A 22,102-nucleotide genomic window follows, 5' to 3' on the forward strand; every position below is an offset into this window, starting at 1 on the left:
CCGGCTCGCTGTAATCACACTAAGTTGTCTCTAAATCCTGCTTAACAGGACCAGGGGTGTACAGCTGGCCCTGGCCTTGAATGTGCTCTAATACTGTTACAGACAGTACACCCTGGTATTTAATCTAACTGCGGATTTAGGCCTCTTTGCGCTATTGTCCCAGCAGAGTAAGCCACAGCCCTGTAATAGTATTACTTGATCCTAAAGTTTGCTTTCTGGTAAAAGGTTTTTTTTCTGTATCAATGTATTGATTTAGTCATTCATTTATTTAGAGGAAAGGAAACAGCTTGTCAAAAAAATGCAAGCTTTGTTCAAAAAGACAAGACTCCTGGCAGTGAAAATGCACTCATTTTGTATTCATCCCTCCACCCACCCCCTCGCCTCTGATGAACCAAGCCTCCCCCAGTGAATGGCTAATTGTCTTGTCTTCCTCCAATTTTCACTCCAAAATAACGAGCTGTGTGTCTTTTAGGTGGGAATTAGCAGCATGTGATCAAACAATAAGAGACTGTATATCCTGAGCAGACGAGGCTCAAATTAGTTTGAAGAATGCAGATGAAACAACAGATGAAAGAGAAGAGGGATCACTTTGAGCCGCCTTTTCTGTGATTTAAAAAAAATCAAACAGATACAGGTTCAAAATGTCCACATGTGTTTTATGTTTCTGTAGTAGCAGCGGTGGCTCAGGACTGAGGAAGCTGACACACAGCCCGGGGCTACATGTCCTAATAGAGCGCTGTTATATATTTGGCATTTAGGAAGGGCTTTCAGCTTCTTGGCCCCCAAACTAACAACACAGGACGGATGCTAACTTCCCTCTGAGAGAAGAGAGAGAAAAACAGGGGTAAAAAAGGAAAAGGATCAGAGTTTTTGTGCTTGTGAGATAGCTGAGACGGAGATAGTGATGCAGGCCAACAGTATTGCTGCTGTAATCACTTTTTCACAGGGGGGGGGGGTGAAAGTTGATAAACAAGCATTTTGTAAAGAGTGCTGGCTGAGCTTTGGCAAGGTTTGCATTTGATGGGTAAAGTCGGGAGGGTGTGGTGGATTTGCAGCTTTTAGTTGTCTCCCCTACTTTATTTTCACTGCTTTTAATGTGTGCTGTGGGTTCATGCACAGGACAGGGAAGCATGCAGGAAAAAAGAAAAGACAGAAGAATGTGAAGATGGTAAACAGGAGAGGGGGACATGCATTCTGAGATTTTCAAAGTTCAGGGATTTGTCCCTACATTGCAATCATTTCAAATTCGAAACCAGCCAGAATTCACATAAAAACATTCCACCATGAAATTCCACTAGAAAGCCTGAGCTGCTTTAATTAACCTCTCCATCAGAGTGACCCAAGCCTTTCTCTGTTTGAGTTGTATTTGCTTTAAGATGTTCTTGAGGACAGACTAAAAAGGCAGCCTTGTGCAAGTAGAGGAGTCACCGTAAACTCTGGGGCACTTCCTCTTTCACAACATTTTGCTGCCTGCTGCAAAGACTCATGAGTCACATAAAGGTGAGAGCTAAAGGGTAGAGATGTAACATATATATTCATCTGAAAAAGAATCAGATTTCACCGCACCAGCTCGCACAGCAACGCATAGAGGGAGCGACATCCGCTCTCCTTCTAAAGGGTTTTAAAGCTGAACTAGTTGAAAAAGTTCAGCCTTGGGCGTTCAGAGTAGAAACCCCCCCCCTCCCTCCAACTTGAAACTGTTGGGACACTTTCCTGCGGTTTCACCGGCATCTTTAATGTAGGAAAGGATTTGTAGGAGTCCGCTTCTCCTGGGCCGTCATCAGAGAGATGAGATGAAGAGCTGTTACCTTGATGAAAAAAAAAGGAACAGGGGGAGGGGGAAAAAAGGTTTGATTTATGTATGATTCATTATTTACTGACCATTCCTCATTCTTCATCCCCCACTCGCCCCATTCGCTCATATATGCGCCCTGAAAAGCTCGATAAAAATGCGCAAATTTGATTGATTCTAATAGCAGACTGACAGGGGCCCCAGCTGGGGCACTTAGCCATGCCTGTGTGTGTGTGTGTGTGTGTGTGTGTGAGGAGAATACATACTCTTCTTTTAGTTAATAAAGGAGTATCTGCAGCATGCTTCAGTGCTCCAACCCCCCACCCTTCCTGTCCTTCCCTCATCCAAATCGCTGCCCCATCCGTTGGTGCTGATGCTGATGATTTCACATGACAACTCATCTTGCCCCCCCTCCTCTCCTTTTTTTTCTTTCTGCCCCACCTCCATCTTTGTTTCCTCTTTCTTTTCTTTAGAAAATGAGTTTCGGGGTGAGCTGGTGAACCAGCGGTGGACACGAGGCGAGAGGACTAGCAGCCGCTGTCAGGCCTCCCAGAGACTGCAGAGCCGTCGACCAATCATGGTGAGTGACAAGCCCCCCATCTTCCTCCTCCTCACCTTCATCACTCACCACACCCACAACACCCCTTCCAACCTAATTCTGCTTCCTGGGCATTTCCCCAATCCCTAACTCAGCGGGGAAAGTAAGAGCTGGTGGAGGCAGAAGGGAAGGGGGAGGTGTGTGTGTGTTGCATTATGGGGGCTGGGATTGGGGGGGTCGGTGTTGACGGCCACACCGAACAGAAAAAACATGAATCAAGCAGCACATCAAATCTCCTGGCCGGCCCTGCCCATCCCATGGCCTCAGCCCCGCTCAGCTCGGTTCAGTTTAGTCAAGCTCAGCATGGTGCAGCTCAGCGTTTTCCAGCTGCTGAGTTCACTTCACAGTACTTTTTTTCCTCCTCTATTGAAACACAATAAAAAAAGAAACTCAAAAGGGTGTCCTTGAGCTGCTCATACTTTTTTTTTTTGCTCATGATATTCTGCGTTATCAGCAGAGCAGAGCAACCGTCTCCTCTTCCTGGTCTTTTCCTCTCAGTTAACCCTCCATCTGCTGCCTCGCTCTGAAACTTCTGACCACCATGTCGAGGATGTTTTCCCATTCTCAGAACACCTGATCCCCTTTCTCTAGTGCACTGCAACTGAGAGTGACATTCAACAAAGAGATGGAGGGATTGAGGGGAGATTGAAAGAGGGAGGGGTGGGGGTTGTTTTCCCTTGGGCTCAGTAAAAGTAGTTTTGCTTCCCCTGATGGCTCGGGTTCATCTGAAGAGATGACTTTTATTGATTGGGTTTGATTTCTGCCACTGAGCGAGCTGAGGAGCGAAAGGCGTCGGTTTCAAACACTACATCATGTGAAGCGGCCTCTGACTGTTGGGCCTGGCACTTATGACACCCTCTTATTATTGTTTCAGACTTGTAGTAAAACTGAGTCGGATGAAATGGACTGAGTGTTTGGAGCTGAAAAGATGTTTGGATTTGAACCCTGAAATCACATCGGGATGACTCACTTCACACATATGACCCATATGTGGTCATGCTTAGTCTTTTCACATATGAGATGGGGAAACGTGACGTCTCCCCTCCTCCTTTCTCCCTCGCTATCTGCTCTCTTCCTCGCGTGAATCATTAAAGTGAAACTGTGCAGGGGCTTGCCGTGCGGTGATCCAACATGGAGGCCGCGCAGCGTGGTCTGCCTGTCGAGGGAAGCACACAGTGCGCCTCTAATTGGCAGCTGCTGTCCGCAGGTAATTTTTGGAGATGTCAGTCTTCGTTGCCAGTTGCGAACGCCCCCCCTCCAACTCCTCTCTCTGTGTCGCCACCCCCCCTTAACCCCCTCCTCTCCTCATCTACTCTTGTAAACCTGAAAACGAATAAAATAGTCATTTATGTGCACCGAGGGACGAAGGGTGACCTTCTCTCTGAAGTCATTGCCCCCAGCCAGCCATTTACATGGAGCTGTCAGAATGCAGAGCAGAGCCGTCCTGCAGCAACCGCTGCACACAAAGAAGGACATAATTGATAATGTACAACACAGCCTGTAGGTATGAGCCGGGTCTTCTTCCTCCTCCTCCTCTTCCTTCATTTTCTTCTTCCTCTGCTAAAATTCGACATATTTTACCCTCGTTAAACCTCACACACACAACCCCCTTCACCCTTTTCTTTCTTTTTTTTTTTTTAATTTCACTCCCCTACACGTGTCTGACCACAGCGCCTATAGGTCCACATATGTACACCTTTCATGGAGTCTAATTAAGAGACCGTAAAGTAAAGGACAAGTTTTGCACACACATTGGAAAGGGCCCTTTTGAAAGAGATTGAACAAATCAGGTGAACGCCAGCCCGTCTGCATGTGGATTCATTTGCGGCGACTTTGTGTTCATACAAATTTAATGAGCTGCAATTGAGAAAAAGGACAGGAAAAAAAGGAGGACTGAGATATACTTACCTATTTAAATGTACGTAACTATGGTTACACAAAGATGAAAGCAACAGGAGCACTTTACCATCCAGGTTTTGATTCAGTCGGTGACGGTCAATGTAAGGAAGGATGCAAAGGAAGGAAAAAGAAGAGGCAGAAGTGTATAACCTTTTCATGAAGCATAGATGATGCGGTTCATATTTATTCACATCCTCTCCTTTTGTGTTTGGTTACATTCAAGCCGTTAAAATGGTTCTACAACACATTTTGTAGATGCATTTAACCTTCCATCAGACCAACCTTCAAACCACTTCTAATCACGCTGAGATGCTGGTTTTAAATAATTAGTTTGCAGTTGTACAAAAGGAGGGATGTGAATGAAAAGACATACAGAAAGACATCAGAAACATTTTTGTGGGGATGTTGTGGCTTCTTTGAATGAAATTCACATTTTTCATTTGTCTCTTTGAGCTTTTGGAGATGGCAGAGGCTGTTATCAGCAAAAAATATTAATCTGTGAAATAATTAGATAATCAATAAGAAAAACTGAGATTTAAAATATAACTTATTACGGTTGCAGTTTAATTGAGTGTAGAAGTGTTATATATAGATTGTTTTAAAATATATATGTAGTGACTCTCTATATAAAGTGCAATCCCACTCCAATGGTGTGAATAGACATGCTTCCCTTCTTTATCACAGCTCTTGGGTGGCAAAATATTTAGCATGACTGCTGACACCTGTTATAGAATTGGGCTTGAATTAAAGGCTGCTGGTCACAATAAGAATCTTTGCAGCCTACCAAAGATTAAGGTGATTGTAGGCAAGCAAAGCACGAAGGAGTTCGAAAGCATGGATGATTTGTCTGAAAATTAAAGGTGACAAAGACCTCTGTAGATATTCTAGTTGTATGCATTAAAGGTTTATAATAACAGTACTGACAATGCTTACAAAAGCAATACAGTTAATCAAAAAATCATTCTGAACAAAGTCGGGTCTTGATTTCAGTTGATTTGCAGTAAAGGTCAGTGTAAGTATATATTAATACAAACAAATAAAGCTGCACTCATTCACATATTCATGTTTTGTCAGATGGCTAAAAACATCAGATACTGTGATTTTAAACGCAGAATGTCAAGTTAAAGTATATCCAGACTGTTGCTCTGCTCTAATAAAATTTTGATTTTATAACCGCAGCCTCTTCTGATAAAATCACCCTTTTAAGTAACTTAAAGACAGTGTCTGTGCAGTTAATTAGTACTTACATGAACCATGATCTCCCACCGAGAAAGTTAGAAGCAGCAGGAAGCCTTGAATATTTTCTCACAGTCCACAGTGATGCAGCGTGGGACACTACTTCAATCAATGACTCGATTCTGCTCCCGTGCATGCATACTGAGAGTGTTTTAAATTAAACATTTGATTAAATTAAATTAGATTGATTTTTCAGAGTGATTACATACAAAACTAAATAGGGATTTTAAGAAGGATAGATAGATCTTTTTGGTTGTTGCACACTGTAACTTTAAGAAAAGGATGTTCAGTTTGTTCCTTTAACTGTATTAAAGTTATTCATCAAAAAGTAACGGTGACTGTAACTCAGAAGCAATTAACTTTAGCTCACAATTCAAATCTGGATCCAAGATTTTTTTAATTAGACTTGATTGTTTAATTTGTTTTTGTTTTTTTAGTTTTTTTTTTAGTATTATGCACTTGTTCAGCTATTTCAGATCAAATTAAAGCATTAAAGCAACACTGGATAAGTTTATGAACCTAAAAATGATGTGCTTCTTGCTGGTTTTGAAGAACATTGATCTTTGTTATGCACATTTCTGCACCACACCGTTTTACTTTATAGTCACATGACATTTTTATGGGCTTTTGATGGCATCTTTGTGGCTTTTTCAAAATGACAACAGATTGATGTGTATGGCTGCACCTGTGCAGGGCTCATATGGAGGTTTGTTTTTATGTGGTGTTACATCCCACAACTGTAGGGAGAGCCAAAGAGCAAAAATAAATGCTGAACTCGAGAGTTGCTTTCAACAACCAAGTCAAATTCGAACTATAACTTGACATGCATGACATGTAATCGTCCTGACCTTCAGTATTATATCCTTAAACCAAGTGGTAGAGATGGCTCAGGCAGGTTTACTTCCTCAAAAATGTTATAAGATACATGATAGTCACTGAAACATGTGAAAACCCCAACAGAGAAGGACATGAAAGGGTTAAAAACATACTGAGGGTCAAATAAACTAATTTTTTCTAGTCACTCTGCATCTCTGACTCCAAAAAGCCAAAGATGGGAAATTAATTTCACTATGACTACGTGTACCATAGAGTCTGTGTTTGGAAATTATCAGCAAAATCTGTTAAAACATCTCTGGGCATTGATTAAACCCCTCAGAATGAAACTTGGTTCATTGTAGTGATTTAATGAATCTTGTTTTTCCTCAGTGTTAAAAACCTGATATCACCAGAGGCAATAATTAAACCATTTGTGTTTAACTTTCAACTTTAAATCGAATGAGTAATCTGAACTTTTTCCCTTCAAAATAAGCTGCTCGACATTCTTTTCATGTGCCGACAACCAGCTGCAGAAGTCCTTTTGATTATCAAAAGGCTTACCAGATCATCTTCATAGCATTTTATTTGAGCCAAAGCAGGTTTTAACTATGCTGGGCAGTTCATTCAGTGATTCTTCAGAGACTGGCTGTGTGTAGTGTGTGTGTTACGGTAAAATTTGGGAACAAATGGCCGTCAAATAAATGTAGAGGAAAAAAAAAAACAGTCGAGCATTTTCTTTGAGTTGAAAAAGAAAAAGAAACCGTCAAGTGAAGTACAAGTACTTTAAATTCGTACTAGTGTTTTATTTCACGTCTGTCCTGTTCACACGTTTATACACACAAGTGCAGAAAGTTAGACGAAGCCAGACTCACACTCTTGAAGGCTGAAAAAACACACAAATTGACCAAAAAGTCTCCACGACGCACTCATCCCCTCCTCCTCCCTCTCAGAAAGAGTCAACTGCTCCCTTCAGATGAGCACAAAGCTGCTGCTTGTTGCCTGACTTCTACTTTAACAGCGCTCGATCAAAAGAGTCGAGGCCTGAGCGGCGAGGAGCAGGCCGAGGCGGTGGACGCTCGCGCAGGAAGGGAGGGGCTGGCGGCTGCACCTGTACCTCCGGCCAAACACTAAACGCTAATGAAGGAAGCGCACACTCGTCGGGAGTGGTGGTGGTGGGAGGGGGCCCTTAACAAGAACAACAACAGCGTGCTTCATCCTCCTCTCATCCCTCTTTCTCTCCGTCTTTTCATATGTGGTCTATTAGCAGGAAAGGGGCAATGCCAAATAGAGAGGAGGAGGGGGAGGCAAAAAAGACGAAGAGAAACAGGGACCCCGTGTTTGAATCCCACTGTGGCGGTGCCAACTTGACTATAGAGAGGCAACAAAGCAGCTAAGTGGCTGGGCATGGCGAGGGGAGTATAGGCAACCAGGGGGATAAAAGCAGAGGAAGATGGGGAGTGTACAGACGGGAGAAAGTGTGGGACATAAAGAGAGAAAAAAGGGGGAGACCAGGGACTCCAGTAATCAAAGCTAATGGCTCCATTGTGTCTAGAAAGCATCTGATAGCTTCAGAGTGCACCGAGAGCCGAGCTGAGCGTGGAGAGGTAGTGCTGAGGAGGTGTGGTCGAGGCAGGGTTAACACCTGCTCTTTTGTGGCTTAAAAGCTGAGCTAGAAGTAAGCAGCGAGTACGACACACACACATAACTCCTCTTCTTAAAAGGGTTATTACGGTGGCCTTTTAGCAGCATTTGTGTATTTGCTTTATTATCATATTCAGCATCGTTATGATTGCCAGTCCCTCTGCTTATACGGGCCGTGGCCCCTGAGCGGGCGCCGCCTGTTGCCTCTGCATAGACTACAATCATAAGCGCCACTCAGATTGAAAATTGGAAAGAATAGGAAATTATAGGGGGGGGAGGTGTGTGCATGGGTGACGGGGCTGGAGGCACGTAAACCTTATTTTTGATGAAGTGAACATGATGTTAGTCGGTTTGTTTTGAGTGTGTTTTGTTTTTTCTGTGACGGAACACAACGAGGGAGGAAAGATGGGGAGCTCTGTTTGTGAGAATAAAAGACATGATCGCCTGTTTGCGTCAGCGTTACCTTTGGTGCGTTTCAAAGGGAACGTTCTGAACAAGGCTTATTATAGCAGCTGTTTTGAAGCAGAGGAAATCAAGGACAATGAACTCTGGATGTGTGGTGGAATATAGTGAGAACATTGAGAAATAACCACTGATGGCTCTCCTTCTCTCCCCTCATTTCCTCCTCTTGCTCTTTCTGTCTCTTCCTTTCATCACAGATGAGTGTAGAGGGTGACGACAAACGAACACGAACTCGGTCCAAGGGAATCAGAGGTGAGTTTTGGTGGAATCTCTCCATCTTGCACTTGTTCAATGCACACATGCTCACGCTTTTTCACATGCTAACGTCAGGTCTGCCGGTCAGCTGGAGATGATTATGTGTTCATGTTTTCAGCCAATAAATGTGTTTGTGTACATTTAAAGATGACGGTCTTTGCAACTCCAGGTTTAAAGTTTTTTTCAGAATCAAAGTTATCCGAGTATTGACTCTTCTTTACAAAGACAAAGCCAGAAACTCTATTCAAAACATGGTCAAAGCCTCCCCAAAGTCGCCTGTTTGGCTGGTTTAAAGACGACTGTTTTGAAGCCTTGAAGCCATTTTGAATGAGCAAAATTTGGATCTGATTGATAATCCTATAAAACTGGGTTGTCATCACAAAGTGGACCTGCTCCAAAGCACACGTTGCTTTATTGCCTTTAAAGTCTTTTAAAGATGTTAAATTGCATGAGGAACAGAAACACAGTTGGTCAATATAAGGTAAATGAATGAAGCTAGTAGGGTGATTTTTGAAAAAAAGATTTATACACCAAAACTTCTTTTTGCTGCCCGAAGAGTTGCCCTCTGCTGGTCATTGGAAAAAATTGCAAGTTTAAGAGACTTGGTTCATTTTTCATAGATACTGCAAAAAAAACTAAAATCTAATTCAAATTACATATATTCAGTCAATACAACATATGCTTCATTCCTCTTCCCAGGATTCTTTTCACAACATTTTTGTCCTTATTTGTTATTATGATATAGTCTAACTTATAGGTTTTGTTACAGGATCTACGTAGGTTGATGCTCGAAACCAGAATGTGAAAACTATAATGCTTTTTGTTAAACACCAGAAAGTACCAAAATGAAAATAATTATGAACTAATTCCTTTTAACAAGACAAATATACTTTTTTGTTGTCGTTTTTAATCTCATCGCTCTAGTTTCATGATATATGTGGGGTTGCAAAGCCTAGAAAATATATTGTTCGTTTTAAAAATCCTGGCCAGTCAGATTTTCTTGTACTGTAGGCAGTAATATTGCTTCTAATTGATAATATTCAAATTATTCTATTTGGTTACTTTATGTCTTCAAAGCTGGGTTTTTGCTGTGTGAGAGGCTACATCAATCTGTTTTATACATTATATGGACAAAGCACAATACAATTTGAATAATTTTCTGGCATTTCATTTCATAACATACAATTATAGTACTGTACAGTGCTTATACACAATTATAATATTAATATTTTTGGAAGAAAAACCAAAAACTGAAAATGTAGCTTGCGCTAACCACTGCAATTTGGCTAGTTGAAGCTAGCTTTTGAGATAGCCTTAGTTAAAGTTAATTTACCTGCCTTTTCCCCCCCGTTGGGCTATTTGAAAAATGTATTTTATAGTCTAACACTTTAATAATAGTTTGTAACAACACATAAATAAGACAGCGACTGAACGGAAATTGGACTAAGATCAGCTTAAACAGTTAAAGTCACGCTGCTAAAAGCAAACTAGTCTTGCTTAACAATGTAGCAGTTGCTGTCTCGTTAGCTGCCAACTCAGATGGAATCCATGTAATTAATTTTGATTAAGTTACCCTTTAATAATCAATTTAGATTAACTTAATCACACAATTAGTCAACTATGTACTTTGTTGAAATGAGCAAGGAAGCTCCCATGAGAGCATATTTTGTTAGTCATTTTGGCTGAAACACAGAAGCCTATAGTCATCACTCACAATGATTAATAATCTGCATAGAAGAAAGGTCATATCTGTTATCTGATATCTGTAATAATTGTTGCAGATTTTGGATTGGAAAACAGCCTTAAAAGTTAACTGAAATGTTATTTTGTACATTATGTGAGCAGCTAAACGTTACTGTTGCACATACTGCAAGCAAGAGAAAAAACAGTGACGGTGGAAAAACATTCGCTTGGACTAACATGTTCTTTTTTTTTATACTTGAATTACATCAGCATTAAGTAACTTAGCAAACAAACAAACATTAAAAGAATAGAAATATATTCCTCTGAAAATGGTCAGGATGAAGAAGAACTGGACTGAAAATAAATGAAAAAGCAGCCTTTGTCCAAAGAAAAACTTTGAAAGACCTTCAGAAAGTCTGAGAAACTATTGCTGAAGACTAGTTTCAAAAGATTACAAGAAAGTCTGGCCTTTGGGAGCAAAATGTAAAGATATGGAGGGTGCCTCAATACTTCTACACAATGCTCTAGAGGACTTCTAGCCATGTCGTACTTGCCCCTTTCTTTCTGTATTCATATACAGACATTGTTCTAATATTGTGTTCATTATAAATACAGTGTGTTGTGTGGCGTATGTGATGTGTGGCGTATTGCTGAATGAGTGTCTATGTACATATTTATACATGTGTCTTTGTGTGCTTTTGTGTGCAAGTATGTGTGCTTGATGTTTAGAAAGGAGACAGCAGAGCAACAGTTCACAAAGCACTCAGAGCGCAAGACAGTGTCCAGTCATCCCAACTGCATGATGAAAGACCGAGAAACTGAGATGCTGCGCACGCACATACACACCAACAGTGTTTATTCTCTGTGCTCTTGGAGTGTCCTGATACCCGAGGTCTTTCTGACATGTGATTAATGCATTTGATATTGGAGCCCAAACTGAATTCTCCAGGATGGTATTGTTTTCTCATTCTGCTCCAAATGAAAACAGGATATTTCTCCAAACTCATTCTATCGCTCAACTCCCAATCGATGCCCATAGCCAGCCGAGAGCAATGAGTGCGTGTTGTTGTTAGTGAGCAGGGCTTGATTTATGTTTTGAAGCCAATTACTATAAGTTGTCCCTGAAAGAAGTGCTGTTTTCTACTGATGAAGGCAGTTTTCGTTTTAATTTAATTTTCCCAATTATGATAGCTAAAATGTAACAATTAATCTTGCTTTAATGCTGAAGTGTACATATAATTGTCACTTTTTTTTTCTCAGCTGTAATTTACTGTTCAGCTGATATGGGCTTTCTCTGTTTGTTTGTTTGTTATTTATTCAATGTGTTTCAGCACACCAGAGCTTGCATTCCTGTTTGTTTAGCATGTAGATATGTGTGCGTGCTTGCATGTAAACTCAGGAGACTGGAGGTGTATTTTCTTTTCTCCTGATCATGCACTCAGCAGTGTGTAAGCCTCTATGAGGAAATCCTCATGGGAATCGTGTGCATTTGTGATTTATTGATCTGAGTTTCTTTTTGCAGCGCTGCGTTCTGAGCAGTCATTCACCTTTGTTCTCCCTGCCTCTTCCCCCCATTCCCTCCTCCTTTCTTTCAGTTCCTATTGAGCTCGTAGGACAAGAGCTGAGGTAAGGAGACACCTTCATCTTTGTGCAAATCCCTTTCATAAAGTTCTTTTATGTGCACCGCCGTGCAGCTTCCCCAGCACTCATAGACTATCGGTGCTTCTTTAGATGATCCTGTATATTATTAGTTTTTATTTCCTGTCATCAGCACTTCTCGGCTCGTGTTCAGTGGCTCCAACAGGCTGCTATCGATTTTTTTCACAGCCTTTTGCTATTTCCCGCTATGAACACATACAGTAGATGCAATGTAAGGGGCGTGTGATCTTTTTGCCATCCGATTGCAGGATACAGTACAAGGAGAGTGGATGGTGAAGGGCGATTATCTACTTTTATCTTTTTGCTTTTACTCCTCCTCTTCACTCCTCCCCATAGCTTCCCACCCAGGCGGCAGCTTTCAGGGCCAGCAGGCCACTTGTCCTTTTTTCCCCTCCCTCCTCCTAAATGATTTTTTTATCCTCCCTCATTTTGTCACACTTCACCTCGGAGCATTGATCTGTACTCAGCACTCCAAAAAAAGCTTCAGGTTTTGGGATTAAGGGGGGGTGAAGCAGTGGGGAAGGCCAGGGAGCGCCTCATTTAAAATGCAAATGCATCATTTTTTAATAAGTGAAATTAATAATAAGGATAATTGGAGTAATAAAGGGCAATTGCTGGGGGAAGTTAATGAGAATTGAAATGAGCCTTCCTGAGGGGTCATAGCAACCTGAATCAAGGCACTGCGAGAGAGAAGAGAACGAGTGAGGCCTGATGATGACTGGTGAAGAGAGCAGAGCAGGGGAAATTACAGCAGGTCTCGGCTGATTCTTATCGCTCATAGTAACAGGATATAGGCCAGGGTTGATGTACGACATACAATATTATGCCTTTCCGGCTTGTTGCCACCTGCTTTCATGCATTACGTGTGTCTGCTGGACAGGGAGCATTTCTTTGTGCATGTGCATTTGTGTGACACGTTTGCTCAGTTTGCATGTCTTCGCTTTGTATTGTTTATCTTAATTTTCTTTGTACTGCCTGTGGTTATCATTGCTGCTGCACAGGGACTAAAATGCACTCATGTCTTAAACATATCTCTAACCTCCATCCATCCATCCCATCCAGCTGCCCCACCCCTGGATGCAATGGCTCTGGCCATATCAGTGGGAGATACTCACGACACAGAAGGTAGGGCGGATTAAAAACCCACCCTCTGTCTGTCCTTATTCTGTCTGTCCTCCTCGCCCTCACTGCCCCACAGCGTCTGCTTTGTGCTTTTAAAAGAAAATGTCGACAGTTAAATGAGAAGATCAATACCTCATCCACTGATTATGGAGCTACAGGAGTCAGGGGAAACTGGTAGTTTGGTCGTGTCATATTATTAGAAAATCCTCATCGTTAAAAACAAGCAAGCTGCTCTCTTTCCACGTGTGTCAAATTTGGCTGTTTTGTCAAAGTCCCTGAGGTGCGTGCAAAGGTGTCCTTCGGCATCCATGAAGCAATAAACACCAAATGTCTTCTGGAGTTGTATTAATGAGCAACAAAGTGGATGCACTGGAAAAAATCTAAATCTTACCAAGTATATTTGTCTCATTGAGTATCTCATTACACTTGATATAAGACACGATTGCCTAACAAGTACCATTTCAGCCAGATATAGGGACTTGTTTTAATACAATACATCTTGAATATCTTGTTAAGTGAAAAAGTCTTGAAAACATCTTGTTTTGAGTCATATTTCATATGAAACAAGCTTTTTTTTCATTTGAAGAGGTTTTTAAGCTAATTTCAGGATCACTTTTAACTCAAAAGTCCTAAATATCACATTTTATTTAAAGAAATCTTGACAAGACGATTTTCACTAGTTCCTTATTAGTGCTTATTTCAAGCAAAAACATCTTGGATTTGTTGTTTTTTTACTTATTTTTGGAGGGGCATTTTTTTCCAGTGTGGAGAAGAGGGGCGCACCCACATGAGACTTTACTTTGGGTTTCACATGCTGGTTGTTGTCGAATATTAAGAAAAAAGACCTCTTATAGTCTTTTCCTTTGCACTTTTTCTTGAGCTTGTTTGAAAGTGTCATGAGATCAGGGAGAGATGAAGAGAGAAATATGTAAGGACTCAATCAATAAGAATGTGATCACTCTTACGCTTAGCTGCGATGTGGGTTTGCAGCACTGAGACCAGAGCTGTTTCAAAATATTCCACAAAAATCACTTTAAATACTTTTTCTGATGTAGTATTATCACTTTAGGGATATCTGATGTATATCACAATTAGATACAACATAAAGTTTTACTTCATTATTAAGGTTGGTTATTAAAATAAAGTAAAGAAAAAGCCACAACAGTGGAAGATGTTGTCACCCTCTCGTCCTCGTATTTATTTAAATGAATCCCAGTTAGTACGATATTTAAAGAAATAATCAAGAGTCACTTAAAAAAGAATAATCTCATTTCCATGGGGGCACTGATGCTCCTTTCCTTAGCAAATAGAGAATCTGACCAGCTCTTATCATGGCTGCCACTCAGACATTTCAGTCAGTTTGGAGTCTTCCTCAGCAAAAATGACCACAACCAGACTCACTGTTTCATTTGCTTAAATCTTGATGTTCTGGTGGGGTTTAGGGACTAAAACTACTTGGTTTACTCAAGGAAACAATCGTTGTTGGGATTAAAATATACTGTTTTACAACCCTTATCCATCAAGTCTGATAATAACACTGAAATACACACTTTCACACTTTCAACATCTGGGTGCACATGCTAGTTTTCACCGAGGCCGCTGCACTCAGGGCTGCATGAGTGGGCACTGCTCAATTTTCTGTTTCTGCTCAAGAAACGCACGATAACAGACTGTAACGTCTCACTTAATGTCTCTGAAACGTACAAGTTGCAGACAAAAAGACTTTATCTGTTTGGGAGACAGTTCTACAGAGAGGGGCTGACATCCACAGTCCAATAAAAAATAATAAACTAATTATATCCGAGGTACTATCAGAAACTGGTCCAACACAGTCGGTATAATACATCTTAATTCCATCCCTTCATGTTGCTGTTGTTACAGACTTTTCCCCAGGGAGGCAGTGGTAGTTACTGAACCGGTTCTGAATCCATTGTAGCCCAAAAAGCCCTGAAGATGCACACACTGCTACTGCCAGTGCTGAAGAATTTAATTGGCTTGTTATAGCAGTTGGACCCACATTTCCCACACAAAGAAACCTGGTTAAACAGACTATTTTTCTATCTAAAAACTACGTGAGTTTAGTGAAAAGTGACTTCCTCGCATTGATATGGCATAATATATGTTAGAATGAGAACAGATGGAAACGAGACTTCAATAAGTCACTGCTCGCAACCATGAAATATTGCGGTTCCCTGGGGTTTACAAAAGAAAAACAAACACCACAGAACATCTTAATTAATGAGCTTTAAATGCGCAGGTATGCTTATTGTGGACACTGCCGGGTTAGATCATTCCAGATGTAAAAGTGAGGCTTACTGCTGATACAATTTCCATTTTAATCCATAGTTTTAATTTTAAGAAATGTGAAATTGCCCTGTTGTGTTGTAGAAACTAGATTATGATACTTAAATACAAAAAATAGAGGTCTTGTTCCACAAAATAGTGAAAATATTCCCTTTCTTTTGGACCATATTTAATAAATTTCACTAGTTTCTGAATATATTCTTCTCTTCTGCCCCTTTATCACCTCTCAAGTCCTAAAACTGAGCTTGTTTTAAAACTCCTGAGATTCTTCCGATTTTATTCTTTTTTTTTTTATGTAGTAGTCCAAGGTTTAACTGATCTAAATGAGTTTTAAATGCACTTGCCAAATAAGAATGAAAAAAAACCAGAGTAATTTGCCGGTATAATTATAAAATAATCCTATTCCAGTGAGAGTAGCCGTGTTGGAGTTTACAACAAATTCTCTGGGCCTTTTAAATCTGAGCTTAAAGCTCACAGCAGTGTGATTTCTCCAGGTCTTACTCCGGCTTCGTTTCTCCTCCTTCCATTCCTCGCCTGCGCCGTCGCCCTCAGAGACTCCGGAAGACTCGGGGCAGCTCAGTGGCTTGTGACTCCTCTTTATTGAGGGGAAGATATTAGCTATCTGTTTACATGTGTATTCGTTCAGCAGGCAATTTCAGATGCACTTTGTTTATAGATCGTCCCTCAGTCTCCCTCTGCGTCTCACAGGTGAGAATAAGAGAGAGTTTATTGGATTTCACCCTCCGCTGCCTCTCCTGCCCGCCTCTCCATACAAGTTGTTCATTAAACGTTCCACTCAATTGGCTGAAATTGGTTGTGATGTCTGAGTGAGCGTGCATGGCGCCACCCTCAGGCCACATGTGTTGACTCATACTGCTCCATGCTTCTCATATCAAAACACGCCCTCCATCTTTCCGTGGATCGGATTATATTTTATTGGACATGTCAGAGTTTGTTTCTGAATCCATTTCTTTCTCCCTCTCTTCCCTCCGACAGCATTCTGGGTTGCCCCATAGCAAGAAAGCGCCGTCTAGAGGAAGCAGAGGCCGAGCAGGAAACCGAAAGACCCGCCTCCAAGAGGAAGTCCCACCCCCTGAAACTCGCCCTGGACGAAGGCTTCAGCGCCGAGAGCGACGCCAGCAGCGAGGCTGACGGCGAGGGAGAGAAAGATGGAGGGAAAGCAGAAGAGGCCAAGGAGCTGGAGGAGGAGGAGGAAGAGGAGGAGAAGGATGCAGGTGTAGAGGAGGAGGGAGAGGAGGTGACACCTGAGTACCTAAATCAGGATGAACAGACAATTGGACAAGAGGAGGGGACGATGCAGAAAGAGGAGGAACAGACATGTCAGAAAGAGGGGAAAAGTGCAGTGGATGAAGGTATTCCTGAAAGAATTGTTTAGTCGTTTAATGAGTTTGTTATTCAACCAGCAGAATGTCTGATATACATTCACTTAGTACAAAAATACTATTTTTTTGTCCGTCAAACTGTTGTCTTTGGTGTTTTTCATAGATGCAACAAAATAAGTGGGAACAAATGATGTGTCTCTGTGACAGGCTGCTGGGAACAAAGTGCCTAAAGATGCAATTTAAAACAAGTTCTTTCCTAAGTTGTCTGTTATGTGTAGACACAACACTGGCTCATCCCTTCGGATGTCTTTTATCTGCTTGAATGATTCATAAGTCAGAGTTAAGTGGCTTAACAAAAAAAAACAGATTCCTCTGAAAATGCTCAGGTACAAGTACTGGACTGAAAATGAATGAAAAAGCAGGAAATGTCCAAAGAAAAACTTTAAAAAGACCTTCGGAAAGCTGGAGAACTATTGCTCAAGATCACTTTACAAGAATACAAGAAGGTCTGACTGAAGGGAAGCAAAATATTAAGAAATGAGGAGAAGATCAACGCGTTTGCTTTGATTTAAATCAGGCATTCTGTTGACTTAGTGTTATATTTTTATTTTTATTTTTATTTCATAAAGCTGAGGAAGTTTTTTTTTTTTACTCTACTTCAACTTCAGAGGCAGACATATCCTAATGTTAAATTCTCTTGTATGGGTCAAGATTCACAAGCACTACATCTTACATTTCCCACAATGCAAATGTGTTTTTCACATCCCAGCTTTAGTTCTTCCCATTGTAAAGTCTGCAAAGACACCGACATAACTTTTGAATCTTTTTGAAACTCCCGTTTGATCGGTCTTCCTCCTGAGGAGTTGATAAGTAGGTTATTAGTGGAATGCTCCTCTACTCAACTACAAAAATACATACTTATGTCAATCAAATATTTAATGACGAGCATAAATTCTGATTCAACATTCTTTCATTTGGGAAACATTTTTCTCGTGGCGGTAAAACCCTGCAAAAAAAATGGACATTAGCTGAGAGAAGCTTAATCCAGAGCAAAAAAAGCCCCGGAGCCCCATCATTTTCAATACAGTTCAAATTTAGAAATTGTCCAATAATGCTGCAAACCGCATGTCAGAAATGAGATCAGTGAGAAGTGCATCGGTCTATGTGAAATAAGTCTTCTTTTGGGTGACTAAACTGCAGATGGAGCGGCTTTCTGAACCTCCTGATGACCACTTGTGACACCAGCATCTAAAAGCTGCTTCACATCCACAGATTTGTCACAGCAGGTTGTTTTTATTTCATTTTCCATCCACAGTGAGTGACTTAGGAGGCGGGGGGCGAGGGGTGGGGGGGTGGGGTGGGGGGGGTGCAAGTGGTGACAGAGATATTGCTGACAACAGCTTGCGCTCACCGCATGACTCACTCCTTCCCGTGTGTCACTGCTGTAACCTCTTCATCTTGGTTTTCCACAGAGGAAGAGTGCGTGATCATCGAGCCCGAGCACAGAGCAGCGGCACCTGCGGCCGAGGAGTGTCCCTCGCAGAGCGCCGAGGAGGTGGCCAACTCTCTCCTCCACCTGGGCCGAGTCTTCAGCAACAATGTTGGAAGCGTGGCCGTTCAGCAGACTGTTGCCATGGCGACTGAAGATGTCAGCGTGGCAGCTGAGCGGGGTGAAGAAGCGAGAGATGAGCAGGAGGGGAACGTGAATGAGGAAGAGGAGGTAGCACGCAGAGTTCAAGTGCTGGAGGAGTCATCTGTTCTGCGGAGGGAGGCGGATGAAGAGGAGGAGGAGGAGGAGGAGGAGGAGGAGGAGGAGGAGGAGGAGGAGGAGCAACAGGAGGACGAAGATGTGAGCAGAGAGTATCTGACCCAGGGGATCCACCGCGAACACATCAAACATGACGCGGAGGAAGAGGAAGAGATGGTAGTGTCTGTGCAGCAGAGGCAGGAAACTCGAGAAGACGATGAGGAGGATGAAGAGAGAGATGAAGAGGAGCACATGGGCCGTGCTCTCTTCATTTCTGATGTGCCAACTGCCGTCTGCACCATCACCAGCACAGCAGCAGCTCAGGGACCGCACATCAAGACTGAAGACCACAATGCTAGTCCCCTGGAGGACTACAATTCACACGGGGCAAGTCCCCTCCAGAACTACCACAGGGCCAGTCCACTCGACAAATATGACTCACATAAGCCTAGCTCACTTCAAAACTACATGACCAGCTCTCCTTTGAGCTTCAGCTCCCACAGGACCAGTCCACTGGAGGACTTCTTCCCCATCCCCAGAGGGGAGAACTTTAAAATCCACAAGCCGTCGTCCTCCGCCTCTCCCGACATTATTGAAGTGCGATCGGATAAGACGGACGAGAAAGACTTTGACGACTTGGAGGGAGACGGCGAGCGAGATGACGAGGACAGCCTCTCGCAACGTTCCACGGTGACCGACGAGTCGGAGATGTTTGACATGACCCGAGGGAACCTGGGCCTGCTGGAGCAAGCCATCGCCCTGAAAGCAGAGCAGGTGAAGCCGGCCGGGCCCAGAGAGCTTCTCCGGGCCCCAGATATCCACCATCAGAGATACTTCACCATTGAAGACAGGCCTAAGCACCTGGATATCATCCGCAAGAGCTACTTTAGCAAAGGTAGAGTGAAGAAACACAAAAGGGAGGGCAGAGCTACAATGTAAGCTGTAGATCATACACATTTAGGCCTAATCCCAGCTCCTCCCCTTGGCCCTACCCCTCTGTTTTTCAGGAATAAAGTGTCAAATATTAGTGGTTATCTAACCCTAGTTAAAGAGCTAGATGACCACTACAGCTTGATCCCCAAAAGAAAAGGGACGCTTTATTCATGCAAAACAGAGGGATATGAGTCTCAGTCCTCCTTGACTTTCTTTTTTATCTTAGCTACATTAGATTTATAATAGTAGTGCAGTTTTGTCAGCTTTTTGATAGGTCTGTTGAGTTTTAAGACTCCTTCAGCAACTGTGTATCTAGTGATCACACAACAATATGTTTATCCAGCCAATCAACAGCCAGATAAATGTGTTAAAGAGCAATAAATGTGCCTCAGGGACCAATCGCTGATCACTGGTGGATGTCTGGATTTGCTTTCCATTAAGAATAGTTGCACAGCAACATTTTAGACCCAATTATCACCACAGGAAAGACTTCTTTTTTTCAATCTCCAATTCAGACGAAACAATAAAAGAAAGAGTCTGACGCTTAAACAGTTTCAAGTCTGCGCACTAAATGTGAAGCGTGAGCTCAGAGGTGATTTTTAAACTTGAAGCAGGGAGCATGAGCCAGTACGGCTCTGTTTAAGGCTAAAAAAAAGCTTGCTTGTTTTACATGTATGCAACTGAAATGTAAAGGTAACTACTCACCACTTTCTGCAAACTTTTTCAAGTTTTTATTTTTGTAAATCTCACTTTGCCCAAGATAGCTGCACTTTGTGGCATCTAACGGACTTAAACCCAGACAGCCACTTGTCTGTTTACTAACGGTCATTTGTCCTTCCAGATGAGGTTAAATTTCTTCATCCACTCGAAACACAAAGCACATATATTATGTTTCGGCCACTCAGTCCACATAACTGTCATATCTGCTATTAATAAACATTTAGACTGTAACTGTTTAATTTAAGCTTATACAATTAGTGGGATTTTAAATGTTATTACAATTATGTTTTAATTAGATGTCAGTTGGCGTCTGATTTGGTTTCCTGTGTTTGTGTGACTGAGAGCAGTTTTAACTTAACGAGCAACAGTCTGGTTTTTGTTGCTCTCACTGAGCTCTGGATCCGTCCTATGAAGCTGGTTCAACATATTCAGGGTGCGTTGAAGTCATCTGGCTCAACTAACCCTGATAAGCAGGTATCACGCTGCTGGTTATCAACTTAGTAAGAAAATCCAAGTTTTCCCACCATAGATATGTGTGCTTTCGCATAAATATCATCATCACAAATGTACGTTTGCAGCTCGGGGGGGCTAATATGCTATTCCTGACAGTGTGTGGTTTAAGGTGTCGTTTACCGTAGGTGTAATTTTCTGTTAAATGTGGCAGGTTGCACAGTTTGACTTTAACCATTAACATTAAATGAACAATTGCTGCGATCACCGGCGGGGGTTCTGACCTCTGGATGTGTCTGCATCCATTAATGTCTGTAAACAAGAAACCCATTTATAAAGATTACCCCTGCCCCACGCTTTAAAAAATCTGTTCTCAAGTCTTACACACAGAGGAGAAAACAGTTTAGATCACATTTAAATAAATTAACTGCAAGAAATGTTGTATCCTAACTTGTCTTGTAGGGCTGCCGTGGTTCTCCCTGCTTCAAACCTAAACTTCATATCAAGCAAACCTTCTTAAGGGGCGAATCATTGTCATCTAATACTGTAAAAAGTAAAAGGATTTTAATAACTGAATATAATGAAAAGCAAAGGCACACAATCAACAGTCATAGGCTAGTGTGTAGAAACTTTTACACTAAACCAGCTTAATGACGGGAGCAGAGCATACAAGTAAACACAGTTTACCAAATAAGCAGCGATGAGTCACAGAGCTCGGTTTAGATCCTTTTCCCCATTGTAAAGGGATGAAGCGGCTCCAGCTGAATAGACTTCCAGGAAGTCCTCGAAGAGGGAAAGAGCAGCATATCGAGATATAAGGCGGAGGAGTGCAGGTTGTTCCACAGTCTGCGTATGTTGAGTGTTTGTTTATGTGCTGCATGCGTTCGGGCCTTGTATTTCACTGCTGGCACTCTGCCCACTTGTCATGCTCACGCTAAAGCTGCAGTGTGATTACATGCCTGGTAGTGCTGCCCTCTCCTTGGCCTCAACTCCCTCCTGTGGCGACGTTCCTGCTCTGCTCATCGCTAATTAGGAGATGCATGTCTCGTTAACATTCAATTTGAAGGCCAATAGAGCATCGCACCATCCTCTTGCTCCTTTTTTCCTCTCACCACTGCCACAGATACCTGCTGGCCTACCTCCAAAAGCAGCAGGGTGAAGGGGGCGATTTTAATTAAGGGTAAATTTTATATTGAGGTGGTTTTTTTGTTCTATTTTCAGGTATTATTTTGTCCGAAATCTAAACGAGATCAGACAAATGCAGCAAGAGGGCACAAATGATCAAAACGCTCAGGATAGAAACATGCAAATCACATTTAGTCTGATGCGCCTTGTGCATTCACACTGATGCATAAGACATGAAGGGACATAGACGGTGTTGCTTTTGTACAGTTGTCTGAAATATGTCTAGATTTCACGCTCAGCCGAGCAGACTGTCTGAT

General features: G+C 42.0%; 1 protein-coding gene across 8 annotated transcripts in view; it reads left to right on the plus strand.

Moving 5' to 3' along the window:
- The window catches only part of myt1b (myelin transcription factor 1b), a 137,309-nt gene that overhangs the window by 93,444 nt on the left and 21,763 nt on the right, over positions 1-22,102 (plus strand). For 7 of the 8 annotated variants that reach the window (XM_075476189.1, XM_075476191.1, XM_075476183.1 and 4 more), the window contains 6 exons: positions 2,266-2,372; positions 8,642-8,696; positions 11,978-12,008; positions 13,104-13,166; positions 16,464-16,840; positions 18,283-19,452. In XM_075476189.1, the coding sequence (XP_075332304.1) occupies positions 2,370-2,372; positions 8,642-8,696; positions 11,978-12,008; positions 13,104-13,166; positions 16,464-16,840; positions 18,283-19,452 (1,699 nt within the window). In that variant the 5' untranslated portion in view covers positions 2,266-2,369. The remainder of the gene's footprint in view (positions 1-2,265; positions 2,373-8,641; positions 8,697-11,977; positions 12,009-13,103; positions 13,167-16,463; positions 16,841-18,282; positions 19,453-22,102) is intronic. The other variant, XM_075476185.1, reaches the window with a different exon arrangement.

Source organism: Odontesthes bonariensis, chromosome 10, assembly GCF_027942865.1.
Source record: "Odontesthes bonariensis isolate fOdoBon6 chromosome 10, fOdoBon6.hap1, whole genome shotgun sequence".
Taxonomy (NCBI): domain Eukaryota; kingdom Metazoa; phylum Chordata; class Actinopteri; order Atheriniformes; family Atherinopsidae; genus Odontesthes; species Odontesthes bonariensis.